Source organism: Hyaena hyaena, unplaced genomic scaffold (genome assembly GCF_003009895.1).
Source record: "Hyaena hyaena isolate Hyena2069 unplaced genomic scaffold, ASM300989v1 scaffold_146, whole genome shotgun sequence".
Lineage (NCBI taxonomy): Eukaryota > Metazoa > Chordata > Mammalia > Carnivora > Hyaenidae > Hyaena > Hyaena hyaena.
This window is the reverse complement of record NW_024080778.1, coordinates 1,967,738-1,988,969: the sequence shown is the minus strand read 5'-3', so window position 1 is coordinate 1,988,969 and position 21,232 is coordinate 1,967,738. Positions and strand designations below refer to the sequence as shown.

General features: G+C 39.9%; 1 protein-coding gene across 5 annotated transcripts in view; it reads right to left on the bottom strand.

The window, feature by feature from the left end:
• Positions 1-21,232, bottom strand: part of LEF1 (lymphoid enhancer binding factor 1) — a 120,284-nt gene that overhangs the window by 33,702 nt on the left and 65,350 nt on the right. For all 5 annotated transcript variants that reach the window (XM_039238765.1, XM_039238768.1, XM_039238766.1 and 2 more), the window contains exon 4: positions 3,364-3,496. In XM_039238765.1, the coding sequence (XP_039094696.1) occupies positions 3,364-3,496 (133 nt within the window). The remainder of the gene's footprint in view (positions 1-3,363; positions 3,497-21,232) is intronic.

Below are 21,232 nucleotides of genomic sequence, written 5' to 3'. Positions count from 1 at the left end.
CCGAAGCAGGCTCCAGGCTATGAGCCATCAGCGCAGAACTCAACACGCGGCTCCTACCCAGGGACCGTGAGATCATGACCTGAGCCAAAGTCAGATGCTTAACCGACTGAGCCCCTGGATCTATCAATTCTGCCACTCATTAGCTACACATCTTTGAGGAAGCTATTTGATCATTATTTTTCTTTTAAATCAGTACAGAGGCACCTGGGTGGCTCAGTCAACTCTTGATTTTGGCTCAGGTCATCATGATCTCATAGTTTGTAAGATCAAGTCCCGAGTTGGGCTCGGGCTGACAGTGTGGAGCCTGCTCGGGATTCTTTCTTCCTCTCTTTGCCCCTCCCCAGCTCATGTGGGTATGCGCATGCTCGCTCTCTCTCTCTCTCTCTCTCTCTCTCTCTCTCGTGCTCTTTCTCAAAATAAACAAACTTAAAAAAATAAAATCAGTTTAAAAATGAAATAAGGGTTGTGCTAAGGAAAAATGCACGAATATATGTAATACAGCACTTAGCACTATTAAGTGTTAAGTGTTATGTGAGTGTGGTTATTTATAAGGATACAAGGGGTAATACAAAGATAGAAACAGATATGTAAACCCAGTATTTCCTAAAAGCTCTTTCTTTGTAACATTTTTGTAAGATATAATGAGAAGCAAATGACTGGTATTAGCTTCCTTTCCCTTTCCCACACCTACAACCTGCACCCACACACATTCCCCCACACCAATATAGTGAGAGAAAGGGAAGAACAAATGTGTTTCCTACTGTGAAATTAACCTAAAGTTATTTTCCTACAAATGAGAATCAGTTCTGCTACAAAGAGTTTATATTTATTGGATAGTTCTATCTATGGTTAAAGTATGGACATGATACTTTTTTAAATTTACTTTTATTCTTTAAATAAAACTAGCCAGCCTCCCAGGAATTTAGAAACTAGCAACTCTGGCCTCAGCACCACGATGTTCTAACAAATTCAGCTACAGGACATAACTAAAAAGGCTGGCAGTAGAACAGTAAGAGAATTAAAGCAAGAGACCTAGGGAGCTTTTTACGTATTTTTTTTTGGTGATGAATGTGACCAAGTGGAATGATATCGACCCCAAATCACGTAAATCAGTTCTTTTTAAACTAAAGTCTACCTATCCTCAGAGATAAATGGTGGCAAGGTATATAAAGTCCTTGCTTATAAAAAAGTAATGAAAGTAAGACCTGATATTTAAAAACCACCGTATACAGAGTAAAATGGAAAAATCAAAATTTGGGGGACAAAGTAAGAACTTCAGATAAAATGCAATTTTCTGATCATGCCCACTAATTCTTTATCTAGTTTTGGAAAGTTTGTTTAAAAAAATTTTTTTAAAACAATGATAATAAATTGCAATTAGTAAGCCAAACCAAGGTAGGGCAGCAGAAGAGCTGGAAACAGTAAATATAAATGTAATGGTAGCTGGTCATAAACTTGTCTTTTTAAAAAATAGAACTGTCCTAGAATTTTTGAAAGAAAAAACTTCTGAACCATGATGTGTTATTTATTTTAAATAAGTGTGTTTCAAAGTGATTAGAACAGGGCCTAGAACATAGTAAGCACCATGTAATTGTTAAATACATAGTTAAAAACCAAATAAAACACACTGTTGGATTCTTTTAGCCAATAGCTTGTTTGAGGCTTTTATGTCTATCTTTAACTGTCATCTGTAGCTTCATGGTTCCCAGATATATAGCCCTAGCTCAGATACCACTCTAGGATGGTGACCTATAAATTATCTACCTCCTCTCTCCCTCTACATGTCTATAAGGCACCTGAAATCACTATGACCAAGGTTGCACTCTTGATCTTCCCTCTCAAACTCCACCTTCTTCCTAAAATACCTATCTTACCATAAGTCCTCAGACCTGTCTTGGATGTTTCTTATTCTTTGGAGGTCCTTCACAAAAAGAAGTAGAAGGAGGACTGAAAATGAGGAATAAAACTGAGGCAAACCTGGAAACAAGTGCATAGGTGATTCTTAACTTTCCTAGGTAAATGTACAAAGCTCCACTCAAGCCAAAGTCCAACAGTGACTAAGTCCTCAAATAAGTTGTTTTAACAATGGATGGGAATGATGGCATTGCAGATTTAACCTAGAGGAGTTCACAGTAGTGGAAAACACACCCAGCCTCTGAACTCTACTCATTTTTTACACTTAGTAACTTCTGTTGTCTACTGTAGTTCAAAGATAAAGCTGGAAAAATGGGTGAAATGTTGGTGATGGCAGATTTTACATCTTTACATTCTCTGTTTTCACACAGTTTTATAGGATCTTTTATTTTGAACTTCTAAAGATCCTGTTGAGGTCCAAGTGTGTATGTACATGGAAAGAGAAGAGGCAAACAAATTCATCCTCAAAGTATGCTCTAAGCAGAATGGACCAGAAAGGAGGCCTGCAGAATCTGAGCTCTGAGTCCTACAACCAACTCACACCCACACCTACCAGGTTAGAAACTGGGCATTCTGGGGGCGCCTGGGTGGCCCAGTTGGTTGAGTGTCCAACTTCGGCTCAGGTCATGATCTCGTGGCTAGTGAGTTTGAGCCCCACACTGGTCTCTGTGCTGACAGCTCAGAGCCTGGAGCCTGCTTCAGATTCTGTGTCTCCCTCTCTCTCTGACTCTCCCCTGCTCATGCTCAGTCTCTCTCTCTCTCTCTCTCAAAAAAAAAAAAAATAAAATAAACATAAAAAACTAAAAAAAAAGAAAGAAAGAAAAAAGAAATTGGGCATTCTGATTTTTCAGACCTCTTATGCTACGTGTTCTTCAATAAACGATAGAGACACAGAACTGGGTAATAATGTAGAGAAGTAAAGCAAGATTCACGTTATTCTGACTTTAATAGAGATGGTTTTATACTTTAATTGTTATTAATATCTACGTTGGTGCCGGTAAGTAACAAAAAGAGGATAAAACATAACAAGGACTAAAGCCAAAAGAAATCACAAAAGGCTGAAAAAAGATAACATTCAAAGTAAAAATTTCCTATGTTGTCATTTTCTAACATTTTTGTAACACTATCATCAACACCTAGTACCTCAGTAAGTGAATACTGTAGGGGGCACCCCAAGGACTGAGTTTTTAGTGTATCTGTACAATATATTCATTTATACACTGGATCCTCGAAAATAACCCTTTTATGTTTTTCTTCTTCTTCTGTTTTTTAATCCTGAAAAATAAAAGAACTAACAACAAACTCCTGTGATTTTATAAAAAACTGCTATCGCACAAATGTATTTTGATCCTCCCAGTGACGTAGAGCAAAGGCACCTGTGAAAGTACTCAGCCTGATGAGATGTGGCTCCTCACTTATCGAGGAGGCTGGGAAGGCGGGGGCTCTCACCTTGTTTGGAGTTGACATCTGAAGGGAGGTGTGAGGGGTGTGATCCTGGAGAAAAGTGCTCGTCGCTGTACGTGATAAGAGGGGTGAGAGGATGGACCGCGTGTGATGGCTGCACCACAGGCACCTTATTTGACTGCAAAGTAACCACAATGTCAACAGTTAATAGGAGTATCTCTCCAAAGAAAGTCACAAAATAGCAGTAAGTGGCCATTAGCATAACGCAAGACTCATCTCCAGACCTGAAAAACTGAACTCATCTGTCGTACTCATTACATATTCAAATTTTTTCCATGTTAAATACTCAAGTATATGTGTATCCTATCACGGAACTATCAGTTATTTAACCAGTGCCCATGAGACTTAGGTTGACTACTATTATTTTATATTACATAAATTTCTATACATACATATGTATGACCTTCTGGATTATCTCCTCAGGTTATGTTCAACCGTTCAACCCGGAGTTACTGGAGCAAAAGTCACAAATGTTTTCTAAACTCTTTTTATTTGTTACACACGTCTGTCAATAAAAAGGCACTCTAAAAACTGTTCAACGAACACATACATGAATATTACCAATTTGAAGGTCAAACTTTTAAACAACCCAATCAATATAAATTTGCTGTACTGATCTGTCCTTAGTTTATATAATTTGTAATTCTATAGTGTACATCTTTAGGAACCATGTGACAGTGTTTTTTTCATGTCTTACAGCTTTCTCAATCCAATGACCATCCATTATGCTTTAGCACTACTCAGTTCATCTTCAGGTTCTCTAGTTTCTAGAAGTCTTGACTGATTAAAGGGAATTTCTAATCTTGAGTTTAACTGCATAATAGGAAATACGGCCTGTAAGAATACTTTAAGTTGTTAACATTTTATATTTTGACATTTTGTATGTCTTATATTAGCTTAAAAATAAATTTTATTATTGAATTTGAAGTCCAATAATTACATAACAATAATATTTTTTAAAGGTTCAGATTATTTTTTTGGACTGTTAACAATTTGAAGTCTGGGATCTCTTTATTTGGTTTAAGTTTAATCCCCAGCAAGTAATGTAAACAAGACTCAGGCAGTTTATCCTGATTAGGGAGATTTTTTATAAACTCTACACCGCCTCCCCCCTGCCCATGAAAAAAGAAAGTAAACTCAATGCAATTATATACATGCAAAATATGTTTCTGGTTTTAAACCTATCTACTAATTACAGCAGTCCCAGGAAAATCTCTATTTACAAACACTACAGTAATAAGTAACTTACTAGGAATAAAATGCAATGAATTTTGAATATTCACTAAGTAACTAGTTCAGACAAGTCTTTACCAGTTTGAATCAGTGAGATTTTTACTGTGCTATAAACTAAAATACATGTGAAATCTGTTTCTCCACAAGCAAGTATCTGTATTAAAAAAAAAAAAAAAATTGAGGAACTACCTGATGACTGCACTGTATAAACTGCTTAAAATGTAGGTCCATATCGAATGGTGAGGGCCCTATAACACACTTGCTGTGTATGATGGTGGCACCTATGACATACACACTAATTTTAAATTTGATGTTTTTGTTTGTTTGTTTTACAAATTAGATGTAAAAAGTATGTAGCTCCAATGGGAAGGACTACCCTCAGGAAAATCAGGAACAATTATCCTAGTAACACTTAATTCTCTTTACAGCTGGTAATACTAATTTTCTACACCCTATCATTACAACCTCCACCCAAAAGAACTTATTAAAAAAGGGGGGGAGTCACCCTTTATTAGACAATGACATAATTTCCATACTAGATTTTCCCTGTATGATCAGCTCCTCTCTAAACTTGCACAGCTCGTATAGCCCTGGGCATTTATTAAATAGAGCACCATTATCAAAGCCCCATGCCTTTTCTCTATATACCTCAGCACAGACATCTATGCATATAAATGTGTGAAAGGTTAAAAAAAATGTTTCAATGCTTTTCAAGTGTTAATGATGCAGTTTGCCAAATATACAGAATGAGCTTCTTAAATACAAGGAATTTAGAATTCTAGAGGAGGTGGGGGTGGGTGCAGGGATAGAAGGATATTATTACAAACCGTTTTTAAAATGGAAACAAAAATCTCAACACCCAAATGCTAAGATGAATATATTTCAACTCCAATAAACTGCTTTGAGTTTCATTTCAAAAGTCTCATAAGAAGCATAATTGCCAAACAATCTACAAAGGTATTTTCTTAGAGTGCTTATAAAGAGTAAGCATTGCAGAAATCTTCTGGAAATATATATATATATATATTTTGCACGCCTTTCTTATTTCCAGAGCACCACCTTAAGGAGCCTGCATTAGCAGGCAGCATCCTCTTAATGTCTGACCTATCCCTCCAGTCATATAGCTCAGAATCTAGTGCCATGAATTTTTGCTAAATTATGCTATCCTTGCTCTCCTCTTAATTTTACGGTTTTCAACACAGATTTGCTTTCCTGTGGGAAGAAGATAAGAAGCTGAGGATTTTAATTTAAGCTCTGGCCTTGTCTTATATTTTGCAAGATGGATAGTGAAAGCAGTACTAGTAGGTGTGTTAAAGCCAACAAGGATTATGTCCATTTTTGTGGCCAAATAATAAAAGCAATATGAAATCTCAATAATATGTGTGAGCACAATTCTGAGGTTTATATTTTGCCTCCTGCTGACCACCTCCACTATGTATATAAACGGATCCAACCCTATGTTACACATCATCAGCGTGGTCATGGGTCCGCCACCCTCAACTGTGGGCTTCCTCTGATATCAGGAGTTCTTGTCCTCTGATACCGTATGCACACACAAGGCAAGGACCCAAGCAGTGCTACTCTGTGGAAATCTGAAGACAGACAATATAACCATTCTTAATTCTAGTCCTCTGATCTTCAAATAACAGTGTGGTGTATGTTGTGGTGGGGAACAGGGGAGGAACCACCAACTGACTAGCTAGTCAAAAGGACAAATTTATGTAACTATATTATAATGCACGGTTACACCTGTATATGAGGGCTTATGTGTATACTGGTGAAACACCTAAAATGTATCAAGCAAGCACTCTTCTCTCACTGACGGCCAAAACATACAAGGTTCCTATTCTCACACAGCTTCCTTTCTAGGGGCCTGGGAGTGGGATGGCGTATTGGAGACAAAGAATAGGTAAGTAAAAAACCAGTACCAAACCAAAATGAAAAAGATGGGATCAAGTACTATGAAGAAAAGGAACTGGGAGATAGAAAAGCCAGAGTTTATCTAATTATATGCCTTCACACCACATTAAAGCTGTAAGAAACCAAAATTTCATTTTAAAATATGTATTTTCTTTTTTTTTTCTTAGTTTATTGTCAAATTGGTTTACATATAACACCCAGTGCTCATCCCAACAAGTGCCCTCCCCCATGCCCGTAACTCCCCTCCCCTCTCCTCCACTCCCATCAGCCCTCAGTTTGTTCTCAGCATTCAAGAGTCTCTCATGGTTTGCCTCCCTCCCTCTCCCCAACTATTTTTCCCCTTCTTCTCCCCCATGGTCCTCCACTAAGTTCCTCCTAATCCTCCTATACGTGCAAACATATGGTATCTGTCCTTCTCTGCCTGACTTTTTTCGCTCAGCATAACACCCTCAATTTCCATCCATGTTGCTACAAATGGCCAGATTTCATTTTTTCTCATTGCCATGTAGTATTCCATTGTATAGATAAACCACATCTTCTTGATCCATTTGTCAGCTGATGGACACTTAGGTTCTTTCCATGTTTTGGCTATGTATTTTCTAAGACAAGCTGAGAAATGGAGGTCTCAGGGAATGGATGATCGAGCCAAGACTACTGTCAGCACTTCTAATAATATAGCCTTGCTCACTACACAACTGCAGTGATACAGGGTCACGATGCATACAAAGGGAATGGAAACCCCTGGGTCACTACATACAGTGAATCAAGTAATAGAGAAACGCCCATCTTTCCGACTCCTGCTCAATAGTGGAGACTTTATACCTAACACCCCACTTAACAGAACCCAAGTCTCCTGACTCCCACTCTGGTGCTTTTCCCCACTACACATCTCCCTGTAAGGTAGAGATGAAGGGTAAAAATCACATTGACTCTTTTTTCATTCATAGGTACAGTCAAGCACATTCACGGGTACATTCATTGGCACATAGGTACATTCACAGGTAACATCTTAGCTTCCAGTGGAGAATCACCAGCTATTCTCACTGTGTTTCCTTTGTTTCATTACCCCCAGGGTAACAGCACCCACTATTATCCCACCTTTATGAACTACCTGGCAGCCTTGAGACATCCTGAATCCTCCACTGCTGCTCAGAGAGGTTCAGAAACTTGTCTAGGCTCACATGGCAGTAAGTGGTAGAGGCAGGACACAAACTCTAATCTTCCAACTATATATTCTTTAATCTGGGGCTGGTGAACAAAGGAAAAGTAAGAAAGATGGAAAGAGCAGGTACTAGAAAAGGGATAGAAAACGTAAGGGGTGGGGAGAGGCTCTAAAAGACAGCTCTCTTACCTACACTCAGCACCCACACATGGTTATTCAGTAGGAAGCCTGCAGTCTTTTCCCAAGCTTAAAAACTATCAGGCCATGCTACCCACCTAATGCATGATAATTATTATGCAACTAACACAAGTGCTTACTGTGTGCTAAGCATTTTATAGTAGCTTTAAAGCAGGTACTATTATTATCCTTTTACAGATGAGGAAACTGAGGCATGGAGAAGTCAAGTAATTTTCCAAAGGGGACAGAGCGAGTAAGTGGCAAAGCTGAGTTCATATGCAGAAAGTATGGCTTTAGGGGCCACATTCATCAGCAGCACACCATGCACCGTCCCTGAAGAGCCAAGTTCATAAAATCTTGGACACTGAGTTGACCATCTGGACCATACCTGACAGTATGTGACATCGATGAAATGACTGTGTGGTCTCTGTCCCAGGCACAGGAATCACACCAGACAAAGAGGCACCTCAGCAGAAGTGGTTAGAGCTGTAGAGACTCAACTGGCGCCTTTCTCTCCAGGACTGGAAAACATTCCAAGGAAGCGAGCTTGGCTGCCACCCAGGCTGGTCCCTGCAGGTAAGGACCTCTTTGGCATCACAGCCAATAAAACCCACACCTCCTGTGGACACGAAGTGGGTGCCACTTAGGGATCCTGAGAGCCACCCCCAAAGCAGCGTTCCCAGAAATGACCCACTCACCGCTGGCAGTAACTCAAGCTGCCATGAATGCTGTCAGCCTCTGAGGATGTGGTTCTGGGAAGGACTAAAAAGTGGTTCGGCACCCTCCCGGCTAAGGCCGTGGGCCTGCTGGTAAGTGCAGGAACCAGGGGAGAAACCTGCTGGTCTAGTAGCTCGTCCCCATTCTGCACAGCCCCAGATTCCAACTAAACACGCAGTGCAGGACCTGGCTGTGCACAAAGGCCTTGAGTTCCACTGCAATTGGCTGTGCATGTTATCAATGATCCTGCTGGTAATAACCAAATCCAGAAATATTAACATTCCACCAACTTACTAAGGTGAGCCATTTCATCTGGCCTCAATTTTTATGGTGTGATTTTTCCTTTTTATTAAACTCAAGAAACCTGGTCCTCCTGGAACAGAAGCCATGTAATTTCATACTGTGTCTTCCTCTCCTCTTCTGAGAACCTGAGCTTCTCAAGCTTTCCCGCAAAGACGAGCAGATTTAATTTTCTCCAAAAGGAAGAACACGACGACACTTGCATCAACCAGACCTCAAAAGTAACATTTTGCACTGGAAATCTCCTAAGCCCCACCAAAGCTAAACACCTGACTCCTGTCTGAGGTGGCTTTCAAATCGAAGACCACTACTGGCTGTGATGCAGCAGCTTTTTAAGGTAACGGTTAGGGCCTGGGCTCTGAAGACTTCCTGAGCAGGAACTGGTTAAGTTCTAAGATTTGCAGGACAAACAATCCAAGTCTGAGTCTAGAGGCAAAGGGATGGTCTCTATTGGATGCCCATAATGTTTTCCAAAGAACGGAAGGAACGTGTCATAGGGGAAGGAATTAATAGGGATTAGACACCCAGTTAAGTGCTAGTCATTAAGGCCATGCCTTTATGTTCTCTGGCACTCATCCATATAAGTGGGCAGTATCACCTCTATATTTATAGATGAGAAGGCAGAGTTCTTTCAGACACAGAGTTAAGTAATAATTAGCCGAGAAAGGACTTGTGCTGACATTAGTTTGACACCCAAGTCCCTGCTCTTCTTGTTCCACAGTGCTCGCCCTCAGCTCCTTTCTCTGTCTCTGTTCCAACTGCCTTGCCAGGTGAGTGTGGCCTGCAAAGAAGCATCTAGACAGGAACAACTAGACACGTGGAGAACAAGGGTGTCACCAGTGGGTCTGCACCTCCTATTTTCCTAGTTCTCTATGTAGTGGTGATTTTCATGTATTCTATCTTTTCATCCTGAAGTCACCCCTAAGTTACGTGTTACGATTTTTTGTACTGTCGAGAAGAAAACCAAGGTTCTGTGAGGGTCAGAACTCTCGTACAAGATCACACAGGATGTTAAGTAGCAGACAGAACTGGAACCCCAGTTGGTGACTCTGAAGTCCACAGCTCATATCCCAGGGAACCAAAAGCGGATAGTCCTGGCATCCTCTGGCTTCCAAGTGGAAGAGATGAGTAATAATATAGTTTAATATTCAAGGACATGGGCAGTGGAGGCAGAGAACTCAAATCACAAACATTCATATTCACTTGGGCACCATGCTTAGATAATTCACGTAATTACTCAGAATCTGTTTCCTCATATATAAACAATACCTCAAAGAATTAAGGCATGGATTCCTGAACAATTCATATACTATATGCTCAGTAAATATTTATGGAATGGATAAAGGAAAGAAGAAAGGAAAAAGAGGCCCAATAAATAGTTACTCTGGCTCCCAAAAGTTCAATTTGCTCATCATTAAGACCGTAAATTTTAGAATTTAGACTGGCTTAGATCTTGCTGTAGCATTTCTGTACACATAGGTTTGCTAGGGGTTTGCTTTGTTTCCCCTTTAAGATTATAATTTGGTATATAATACCTTCAAAATTCTCTTACAGTAGTTCTCAAAATTTTTTGCTCTCAGGGCAGTTAACACTTAAAAATCACTGAGGATCCCACTGAGCTTTTGTTTGTGTGGGTTTATGTACAAATACTTATCACATTAGAAGTTAAAATGAAAAATTTTTAAATATTAATTCATTTAAAAACAACAAACATGTCTGTCATGTTAAAAAAATATTCTTATGAAAAATGACTGTCCTATAAACAAAAACGTAAGTATGGCATTGTTTTACATTTTTTGCAAATCTCTTTAGCATCTGGTTTATTGAAGACAACTGGATTCTGTTATCTGCTTTTGCACTTGAATTTCCATTTTGATGTTATTTTGGTTGAAGTATATGAAGAAACTCTGACCTCGCACAGATATGTTGTTGAAAGTGGAGGGTTATTTTAGTAGTTTTTCAGATTATTCTGGAGCTTCTTCTTTGACACTATACTACACCTCGGCAAGTGGTGGTTTCCTAAAGGCCATTTGCAATGTAGAATCAAAACCTGTATGTAGATACTTTCCCCACCTAACATTAAAAATCCACGTATCTACCTTGCATTTTGAATTAACCATGCATGATTTTGTAACATTATGCACTGGTTGTTTGGCAAGTACTGGGTGACTGAGTTGACATATTTCATTACATAATATAAAAATCACATTAATATCACCACTGATCTCATCAGAAAAGCTTTAAGGATTTGGGAAGCTATGTGGCCCAGAGTCGTGGAAAAAGTTTTCTAAAATTCTAACTTTTGACTGAAAGCTCAAATTTTGTCACTGGCAACACACACTGTCAATTGTTTCACTAAAGAGAGACGCACTTTGCTCATTTGTGAGAAAATATCTGCCAAATACCAAAGCTTTTGGCAAAGACAAAGAACTGTACTTTGTCAGGTATGCATTTGAGGGTAAGATTTAACAAAATTAGTAATTTTTACTGCTTCATCAAGGATACTCTTTGGTGACAGTGGCAAGTTTTTTTCTTGGGAGGGTGTTGTGGTGCAGAATTCAATCATTTGAATTACTTATACTATTTGGAGCCAACACCCACCACTGCTCCTGCACCATCGGAGCGAACGTCAACATGGCAGAAAAGACAAATACTGTGTTAGTGCTATCATGAGGATGGTGACCTCGAGGACTCGCAATTTCAGGGAGCCCCAAGCCTCTACAGACTACACTTTGAGAACTGCTGCCTACAGCACTAGTACTAGGATGAGAGTAGTACAGAAACAGCTGTTGGTTGTAGATGATAGATGCTAATAAAGTGAAGAGTATTATGGCAGTTAAGTTGAATTCAGAGAGAAATTGATTTATGGGTTATAAATATGGACTGTTTTCATGATATACTAAGCTCTCATTTTTTCCCTCATTTGCTAGTATTCTAAATGTACCAAAATCAAGAGACATTTGGAAGGCAAACAAAAATAATATATGCCACATCCTTTTAAATATTTAAAATGTTAAAAACTCCTTTGACTCCCTTAATTCAAGTCAGTACAGAACGACAGACTTGTGCTCTTTCATCAATTTTGAATTATTTTCTTCAAAGGGATTCTTGATTTATGGTAGTTGGGAATATAGATTTGTACGCTTTGGTGCTAAGAAGCCTTCTTCAACTCCAGTCACACTCATCGTCTGCACTTGCACTTACAGCCCTTAGGACTGGACTCTTCATGTATTTATGACACTGTACCAGGCACTAGCCTATTTATTTGTGCATCTGTTTTCTCTCACTAGAGGTCATACCGGGGTTCCTTATCCCCAGCATCTAGTGCAAGTCCTGGCAAAGTGTAGTCAATACCGATTTCTTATATTTCTAACTAACTGTCTGAATGAAGCATTTCAACACTAAGAAGTCAACTCCTTTCAAGAAAAGATTCGTATCTCTACATTTCAAACAGGGATTAATCCTTGCATGGTCTAATGCTGCATACAACATTACCACAAATTTATTAGCAGCTTGATATACAACGATTCATTATCTCACAGTTTCCATGGGGCAGGATTCCAGCATGGTGTGCCTGGGGGGTCTCTGCTCAGGGAATCACAGGGCATCGGCTCGGCTGAATTCCTGTCTGGAGGTTCTGCAAGCTCGCTTCTGTGCTCAGTAGCCTTCAGTTCCTCATGACTGTTCCTGTCCCCCTTTCTAGTTGTCCGGTGGGGACCACTCACATTCCCTGACAAAGTACGCCCTCCATCCTAAAGCCAGCAATGGTGCATCAAATGTTTCTTGTTTTGAATCTCTGACTTCCTTCTCTATGCAGTTGAGAAAACGTTCTGCTTTTTAAGGGCTCATGTGATCATGTCAGGCTTACCTCATAATCTCTCTTTCCTCAAGTCAATAGAGTGAAAGAGAGAGGGAGGGGGGAAGAGAGGAAGGGAAGGAGGGGCAGCTATGATAGCTCAGGGTCCTGCAAGACCTATATCATCTGTTAAGACAAAGATAACCCATTTAACCTCACTGTTACTCTTGTTGACAAAACATTTTTGCCAATTAATCTTTAACAGATAAAAATGAAGTACCTTCAGAAACATTATTTGGTATTGCAGGTATTATGATTAGACAATAGTGTTCTGAGGTTCAGTTAGTTTTCTGTTTTTCTCCTCTTTTCTTCTTTCATCCAAGGGCCACAATGTCAAGAGTATGTTGCTGACACATAACAGAACTGACAGGTGTTGCAGTTCATCAGAGAAAGGACAAGAGTGAGGATTAGCACATCTTCCCCTTCCCTCCTCACAATATCAGGGAAACTGGGGAGAACTACGTGCGAGGAAAGGCCTATAGTAATGACAGGGTCATGGCTTTAGGAATGGAATAGGACAATCACTAAACAGAGTTGAGGGTCCAAATACATTTATTTTGAAGAAATTTTAAAAGAGATTTGGCTTTTTCTCCAACATCAACATGTCCAAATTTGGCCCATCATTTACCTTTTAAAAATTTTCAGAAATCATTTTATATTTAAGTGCAGCTCTTCCATTACAAGGTTATGTCCAACCTCAAGCTTTATTTTAACTTAATAATCTGACCCTGTAGGGTGACTTAAGAGTCATAATTGTCTTACCATTTAATAATCACTAATAATGCACTAAATGCTGTATGAAATAAACATGGTAGAAGTGAAATGAACCAAAGAAAGATCATTAAAAAGAGAGAAAGTATAGGCTGCAACAGCTAAAACCCGGATGCATGGGTGAGAAAGACCAAAGAAGGGACATTCATTGAGTATTTACTATATTCTAAGAACTATGAGCTATGCTTTTATACCTGTGCTCAAGTTTATTTCCCCATTTTCAAATGAGGACACAAACCAAGACTCAAAAAGACTGTTTTGCCCCAGGTCACACAGGCTAGCCTGTGAATGGTTGAACATGGATCAAATACAGAGTTGTCTTATCCCAAAGAGCTGAACGTTTTCACTGTGAATGGCTAAAAAGAATGGCAACAAAAGGGACTAATTCATTCTCATAGCCAAAAGGGGACCCACACTTTTCAGTAACTGGAGGCTCTAGATAGAGGGACTAGGGTTGAGGCTGGAAGCTGAGAGAAGGTCAGAATAAAAGAGAAAAGGACTTCTAATTATGAAGATTGCAACATCCTATTATTTGATTGATTTCATACCTCCATGACACCTCTAATCCTCTGAGTGTTTGCCTTTATTTTTTGTGTGAAAGACTGTCCTTTGTCCATGTTAAGACTATCCTTTGAAAAGGATGAGAAAGAACTACAGTTATTCAAGATTAGCAAGCAAACCAAAGAACAAAACAAACAGGTTTGAGATTTACTGTGCTAGTGGCGAAATATTACACATACGGCCAGAGAGTGGCTCGGCTAATTCAGAAGTCCAAGGCCTGAGTGAAAGAAAGGATCATGAGATTCTGAGGATGCAGGAGAAGAGGATGAGCCTGCCTGGACCCCCAGCTGAGGGACTGCAGGCTCTATGGAGTACGGACACGTATGTAAGATTTTACGTGAAGGACATGGGGTAGAGCAAGATTCCAACAGTCCATAACATTTTCTGGGTCACAGACACTGATGTGAAGAAAGCTGTGTATAAATGTTTTCATACACAGATACAATCACACGTCAACGGATTGTGGCAGGAGGCTGCGTTGTATGTGGAGGGGAGGACAGGACTCTAGATTAAAAAACTGCTGCCCTAAGGTACACGAACTGCTCAGTAGGAAGAATGTGTGACTCTCGATCTTAGGGTCATGAGTTTGAGCACCATATTGGGTATAGAGATTACTTAAATAAATAAATCTTGGGAAAAAAAATCTGCTGCCCTTTTCCAAGACAGAAGAACTTTAACAATCACTGCATAATAATATTATTAATAAGCTGGAAATTAATCAGCTTGTCAAAAGTAGTATTTGTGTGGCTCACTGGGAAATAAGGAATATAAACAAGTCAGTGTGGCTGGGCGAGAAGTTGGGAGCAAAAGCCTTCTCTGGATAGCCACAGAGAGCTTAGAGCAGAGGCAATAGGCCACGCTTGCCTCAGTAATCCAGTGACAAGGCTGTGTGATGACAACAGGCGATAGCAAAGGACAGAATAAGGTAACTCCAAGAGCTCTAGAACAAGAGAGAGTACACTGCTTTGGGGTGAGGGAGTTCCCAGAAATTCTCCTCTGACCTATCAGCCATTATTCCTAAACAGATTCAATCAGGCTTTCTGGTGCCGGTGTGGGGACACTGCGGTTAAAAATGGTCTGCCCAGGGAGGGCAGACTCAAAGGGAAGGGAGATCTTCCAATGGCCACCACAGCAGCATCTGTCACCCAGTTTCAGAGGGCCCAAAGGTCTCTTTGTGGCACTCAGAATGTCCAATGGGGCAGGCAGAATGTCTGGGGCCCAACAAACGGGATGATTCCAGCTCTCCTCTTGGGGTAGGAGGTGGCTGGGGCCTGCACGGGGTCACGGTCAGGGAAGTCCCACAGCTACCCAGAAGGGGAGTGTGGATGAGCTGTTTATATGTTCAAACTGCAAATGCATGGTGCACTATTCTATAGGGGCAAAGGCAACTGACCTACACCTAATGATATCATACTGGAAAGGCACCTTTCACACTTAAGTAACTATGAAAATAATGTGCCTTATTTTAGTTTAAATAAAATTGATTTTTGTTTTTGTTTTAAGATCAGTGTGAAGCATTTATAAAACAACAAAAAGAAAGCTTCTGTGCCAACTTTGTCCCACCAAGCCATCTCGGATTTTAGTGTCATAAGTGTAAAAATATTCTCTGCTTAAAACTGGGTGTTTTAAAAAAAATTTTTTTTTTTAAATTTCTAGGAGAGAGAGAGAGAGAGAGACAGCATGAGCAGGGGAGGGTCAGAGAGAGAGGGAGTCACAGACTGAAACAGGCTCCAGGCTCTGAGCTGGCAGTCAGCACAGAGCCCGACGCGGGGCTCGAACCCACGAACCGCAAGACCATGACCTAAGCGAAAGTCGGACGCTTAACCAACTAAGCCACCCAGGCACCCCTAAAACTGGGTGTTTTAAAAGGTGAAAGGAGTAACATTTAAGTTTGTGGGATCCTCATTTTTCTACAAAATTTGCTTTTGTATTTTTCAGAAATCCAAAGAAAAAGAATACAACAAATACATTACTTTGTGTTCAGCTACTAACACTAAAACTCTAATTGAGCTAGAGTTTATTAGGAAATTCAAGTCATTTTCTGTGAATATATAAATGTGGTATTCACACTGGAATATAAGCACTAAAGCTAATCTATAGAGCTGCAATGCCTGATGTGGTAGCCATTAGTCACTAGCTTTTGAGCCCTTAAATGAGGCTGCAAGTGTTGTAAGTTTGAAATACACACTGAATTTCAAACAATGTGAAAGAAAGAATGGGAAAAATCTTAGTAAGTATCTCTTTTTTAATACTGATTACACACTGAAATAATGTTTTGGCTACATTGCATTGAATAAAGTTATTACTAAAATTAATTTTACCTCTATTTTTTTTATGCGGCTACTAGATTTTTTAAATGTTTCATTTGAGAGAGAGAGAGAGAGAGCACACATGAGTAGGGAAAGGGCAGAAAGAGAGAGAGGGAGACACAGAATCTAAAGCAGCCTCTGGGTTCTCAGCTGTTAGCACAGAGCCCACATGGGACCCAAACTCATGAGCCATGAGATCATGACCTGAGCCGAAGTCGGACAACCGACTAAGCCACCCAGACACCTGGATGTGGCTACTAGAAAATTTAAAGTTATATATATGTGTTGCATTTGTGGCTCACATTGTATTTCTTTTTAAGAAAAAAACTTTTTTAATGTACTTTTTGAAACTGAGAGTGAGCCGGGGAGGGGGCAGAGAGAGAGGGAGACACAGAGAACTGGAAGCAGGCTCCAGGCTCTGAGCTGTCAGCAAAAAGAGCCTGATGCAGGGCTCGAACTCATGAATGGTGAGATCACAACCTGAGCCAAAGTGAGCTGCTTAACCAACTGAGCCACTCAGGCACCCCACTCACATAATATTTTTAACAGGCAGGTCTGCTTTATAGTTTGTAAATCTGTAGGTAAGATTGCCCTTTTCCCTACTATACTCCATTTATACTTAAACAACAACAAAAAAGTAGGCATATTTACTGACAAAAGTTTTTGGAAAAGGAAACTTAGAGATAAGGAAACTGAAAATCAGGAAAGTTTAGTGGAGAAGCTGACAAACATTAGATTTCAATACCCCATACTGAGGGCCAAGTCAAGAAATTTAAAACCAAATATTTACATTAGTATAGAACTCTTAACATTTCATATTACAGCATGAAAAAAATTACTAAATGATTATCTATCTTTCATAGGTTACAGTGAGCCTTCGGAATAAATGGCTTTATTGCATTTCAGTTATATGTAACTTCAACTTGTCAGTTCAGCTTACTTTTGAAAACACCTATTACACATTTTCAGATTTGTCACAAATTAATGATTAACTCACTCCTTGATGGGTAACCATCTTTTCCATCTCATATCAGAGTAAACTGCCTGAAAAAACCCCACAGCTTATCTTGAATTAAAACGATGCTACAGACATCACCATTCATAGGATATACTTATATGAGTCAAGGAAAAAGAACCTTTTGTTTTGGATTTAAAAACAAAATCCTGAAATGAGTTGAAGCAGAGAACTTAAGTGACAAATACAGTAGATCACACAAATTAGGTTTTATGTAATTTTGCACATTCTGATTCAGCTTAAAGCCCCCAAGTAAGTCAAACTAGAGTAGAAAACTTTCCTTGAAAACATTTGCTTCAGTGGTATAAAGAGGAAGCAAAATGAGCTTTTAAAAGATCTTTTTTTGTTGTTTATTTATTTATCTTGAGAGAGAGAGAGTGTCCCAAGCAGGATTCGTGCTGTCCGTGCAGGGCCCAATGGGGCTGGATCTCATGAACCTCAAGATCGTGACCTGAGCCAAAATCAAGTATCAGACACTTAACCAACTGCGCCACCCAGGTGCCCCTAAAATAGTCTTTAAAAGTTTTTTTAATGTTTGTTTATTTTTGAGAGAGAGCGCGCGCATGAGTGGGCATGTGTGTGTGAGCGTGAATGGGGGAGGGGCAGGGAGAATGAGAGAGAGAGACAGAAACCGAAGCAGGCTCCAGGCTGCAGGCTGCAGGCTCCAGGCTCCAAGCTGTCAGCACAGAGCCTGATGAGAGGCTCGAACCCACAAACCACGAGATCATGATCTGAGCTGAAGTTGGAAGCTTAACCAACCGAGCCACCCAGGTGTCCCAAAAAGATTAATTCCACTTACATTTAATAAAAGAGAAATGTTCTACAGCTAGTGGAAAATTATGGCAGCAAAGATGAAGATAGCTATCCTCTGCTGGTGAAAAAGGACACTTCTGCAAATATAAAAGCAAAGATAAACTCTATTTTGTACCATTTATTATAAATAGAAAATTTCCTCCCTGAATTTTATTTTGCATCTGTCTTGGGAGGAACATGCTGATGAACTCAACTCAGACACTGAATGCCCCTCTAGAAATCTCTCCCAAGAGTGATCTAGGTTGCCTTTAATTTACAGTGGTGTTTTGGAGCTGGCTTGTACTAGCTTTAAAAAGCAAATTCCTAAATTTTCGGAAACTTTGAGAACCTGTTAATATTACGTTGATTGCTAGAAATTGGCCCTGGTGGGATTATTTACACGATGGAAACTGGCAAATGTGACATGTCAGTGCCACCTCCCCTGAAGCTGGCTGTTACCCATGTAACAGTGCACCACAGGAGATCACTGAAACCCTTCCTAAATGATGAGGTGAAACAAAGTTTTCTTTCTTTTTTTCTCTTGGACAAACAACAGGAACATAAATTTGATCTTTGCCTGAAATCATTCCAGAACAAGAAATTTCAAAAGGTCATCACTTGACACAATCTGGGATGGCCTGATCCATGCTCCCAGGTCCTGCTAATGCTTCAGGAATGTGTGGTCATCGGTCATTAATTCCTCTGCCTGGTTTCTCACCTCTGGGCCTCAAAAGCACAAGGTCTGAGTCACCAGATAGAGAAGGAGCTCCACTGCACAGAAAAGAGAAGAGACATGCAGAAGATTCACGGGTACTTTTCCCCCTCTTTTCAAGGAAATAATTAATGCAGTTAAAAAAAGTGCTCAATGTAATTATTTTTTAAACTTATCTATGACAAGTGGATCTTACACAGAAAAGGAAATCATCAAGACCATGTCACACGTGCATTAAAGAACACAGCTTTCATCATGAGGGCAGCATGTCAGAGGGCCATCATCCAGGCCATCTGCACAGAAGCTGACATGGGACTCAATGTTAAGACGGAGGGAAAGGAGAGGCTGTTTGCTGTCTCTGCAGCACATCCATTCAGGAAATGTAACACCAATTGTTATAGGGATATCTGAAAGTAATTAGGAATTTTAGGGAGAGATATAAAGAAGAAAAAATAATGTAAGGGCTAATTAAAGAACATCCTTTAAGACACTCAACTCTTTAATAATGCTTTTGCCCATGTTTTGAAATCATCCATGGTTGGACATAGGGGCTGGTTCTTGGGCAAGAATAATAGCATATTAGATTTGAAGTCAAAAGGCCTGGATACTTACTATTCCTGGTCCTACCTGCTATTTGCTGTGTGAACTTAGGCAAATGACTTACCTCTTCTGTGTTTCAGATTCCTTATTAAATGAGGCTGATGTTTTCCCTAGCAAAGTGTGTAAGGATCAGATGAGATTATGCATAGAAAAACATTTTGCAAGTGTTAAAACACCATGTAAATACCTATTAATTCCAACTTGGAAAAAATAAGTCATTACGCTCATTTCCTATACTGGGAAAATATTACCTGAATCAAAGTGTATGAGTTCGGTGAAAACCAAATAAAGCTAACTTTGAAATTTACTGAAACAGTTAGTAATTGCATCAAAGCATCCTCTCAATCATTGTTTCACTACTGATTTGCAGCCTCTACTTCCCTACTAAGATAACTTCTTAATCTAAGAACATTTTTTTCTGTGATGTAAATATGTTACAATATGGTTCATCTAAATGCATGAGGAATATTTTAATTCACCTCTTTAACATGTATTGTCTACTTCATCTGAATACCAATATTTTATTTTTTTGAGAGAGAGCACACGTGCACGCAAGCATGGGGGATGGGCAGAGGGAGAGAGAGAATCCCAAGCAGGCTCCATGTTCAGCATGGAGTCCAATGCAGGGCTCAATCCCACAAATGAGCCACACAGGTGCCCCTGAGTACCAATATTTTAATGATGTTTGAGTGAATGTAGGTGAAGGGATGACTAGGTGGGTAAGATAATACAGAAGATGGAAATATATACACTGGGGAGCCAAGAAACACCACAGATGATCCACAAACACAAGAGGAAGCGAGAAAGGTAAACGCAAAGTAGAGGAGGGAGTAGGCAAGAACCTCAGCTTTAACAACTTGAATGGTACCTTGAGGGTTGGATTGCTGCCATCAATAAATGATAGACATATGGGCCTGCATATGTCCAATGCCCTTTCCAGCACCAATAACCCTGTGATCCTAAGGGTTCTAAAGCTTTGAATTACAATAGTCAAATATCCTGTACTTCTGATTTTTCTAGTCACAACTACAGAAGAAGAAAATTAGGAAGGCAAAAAAACCCAAAACAAAACAAAAAGAACTATGTACAATTAGAGATGACTTATTTACCTCAACATTTTAAAAATTAGTTTGAAGATGGATTAATGCCACACTGCTGACAGGGCCCAGGTTCAATGGCAGCATGTGTTGGTAACATGAAGGAACACCAATAAAGTTTACAGAACAGATAAGCAGGAACATTTTAATTGTCTTTAAGCCTTTCTCCCAGCATGAGGACTTGTCAGGTTGTGCTAATCATGATCTCAGGACAGAACCTCCAGATGAAATGGGGTCACGCTGCCAAAATTCCCTTAAAGGCTTCTTTTCTGCAGCAAAGCCTGAACCCACTGGCTATTCCTGCACCCAAATCTGCCTTGAACCTCCAACATTAAATTAACCTTCAGAGACAGGGGCGCCTGGGTGGCTCAGTTGGTGAAGCATCAGCTCTTGGTTTCAGCTCACATCATGATCCCACAGTTTGTGGGATCCAGCCCCGTGTTGGGCTCCACGCTGACAGCACAGAGCCTGCTTGGGATTCTCTCTATTCCTCTCTATGCCCTTCTCTGTTGCACTACCTCGCAAAATAACTAAAAAAAAAAAAAAATTTAACCTTCAGAGACAAGCCCAGCTGGACAAGTCTGTGACCAGGAAGGTGGCATTCCCCTGTCAGAAGGGCAGGAAGATAGCAC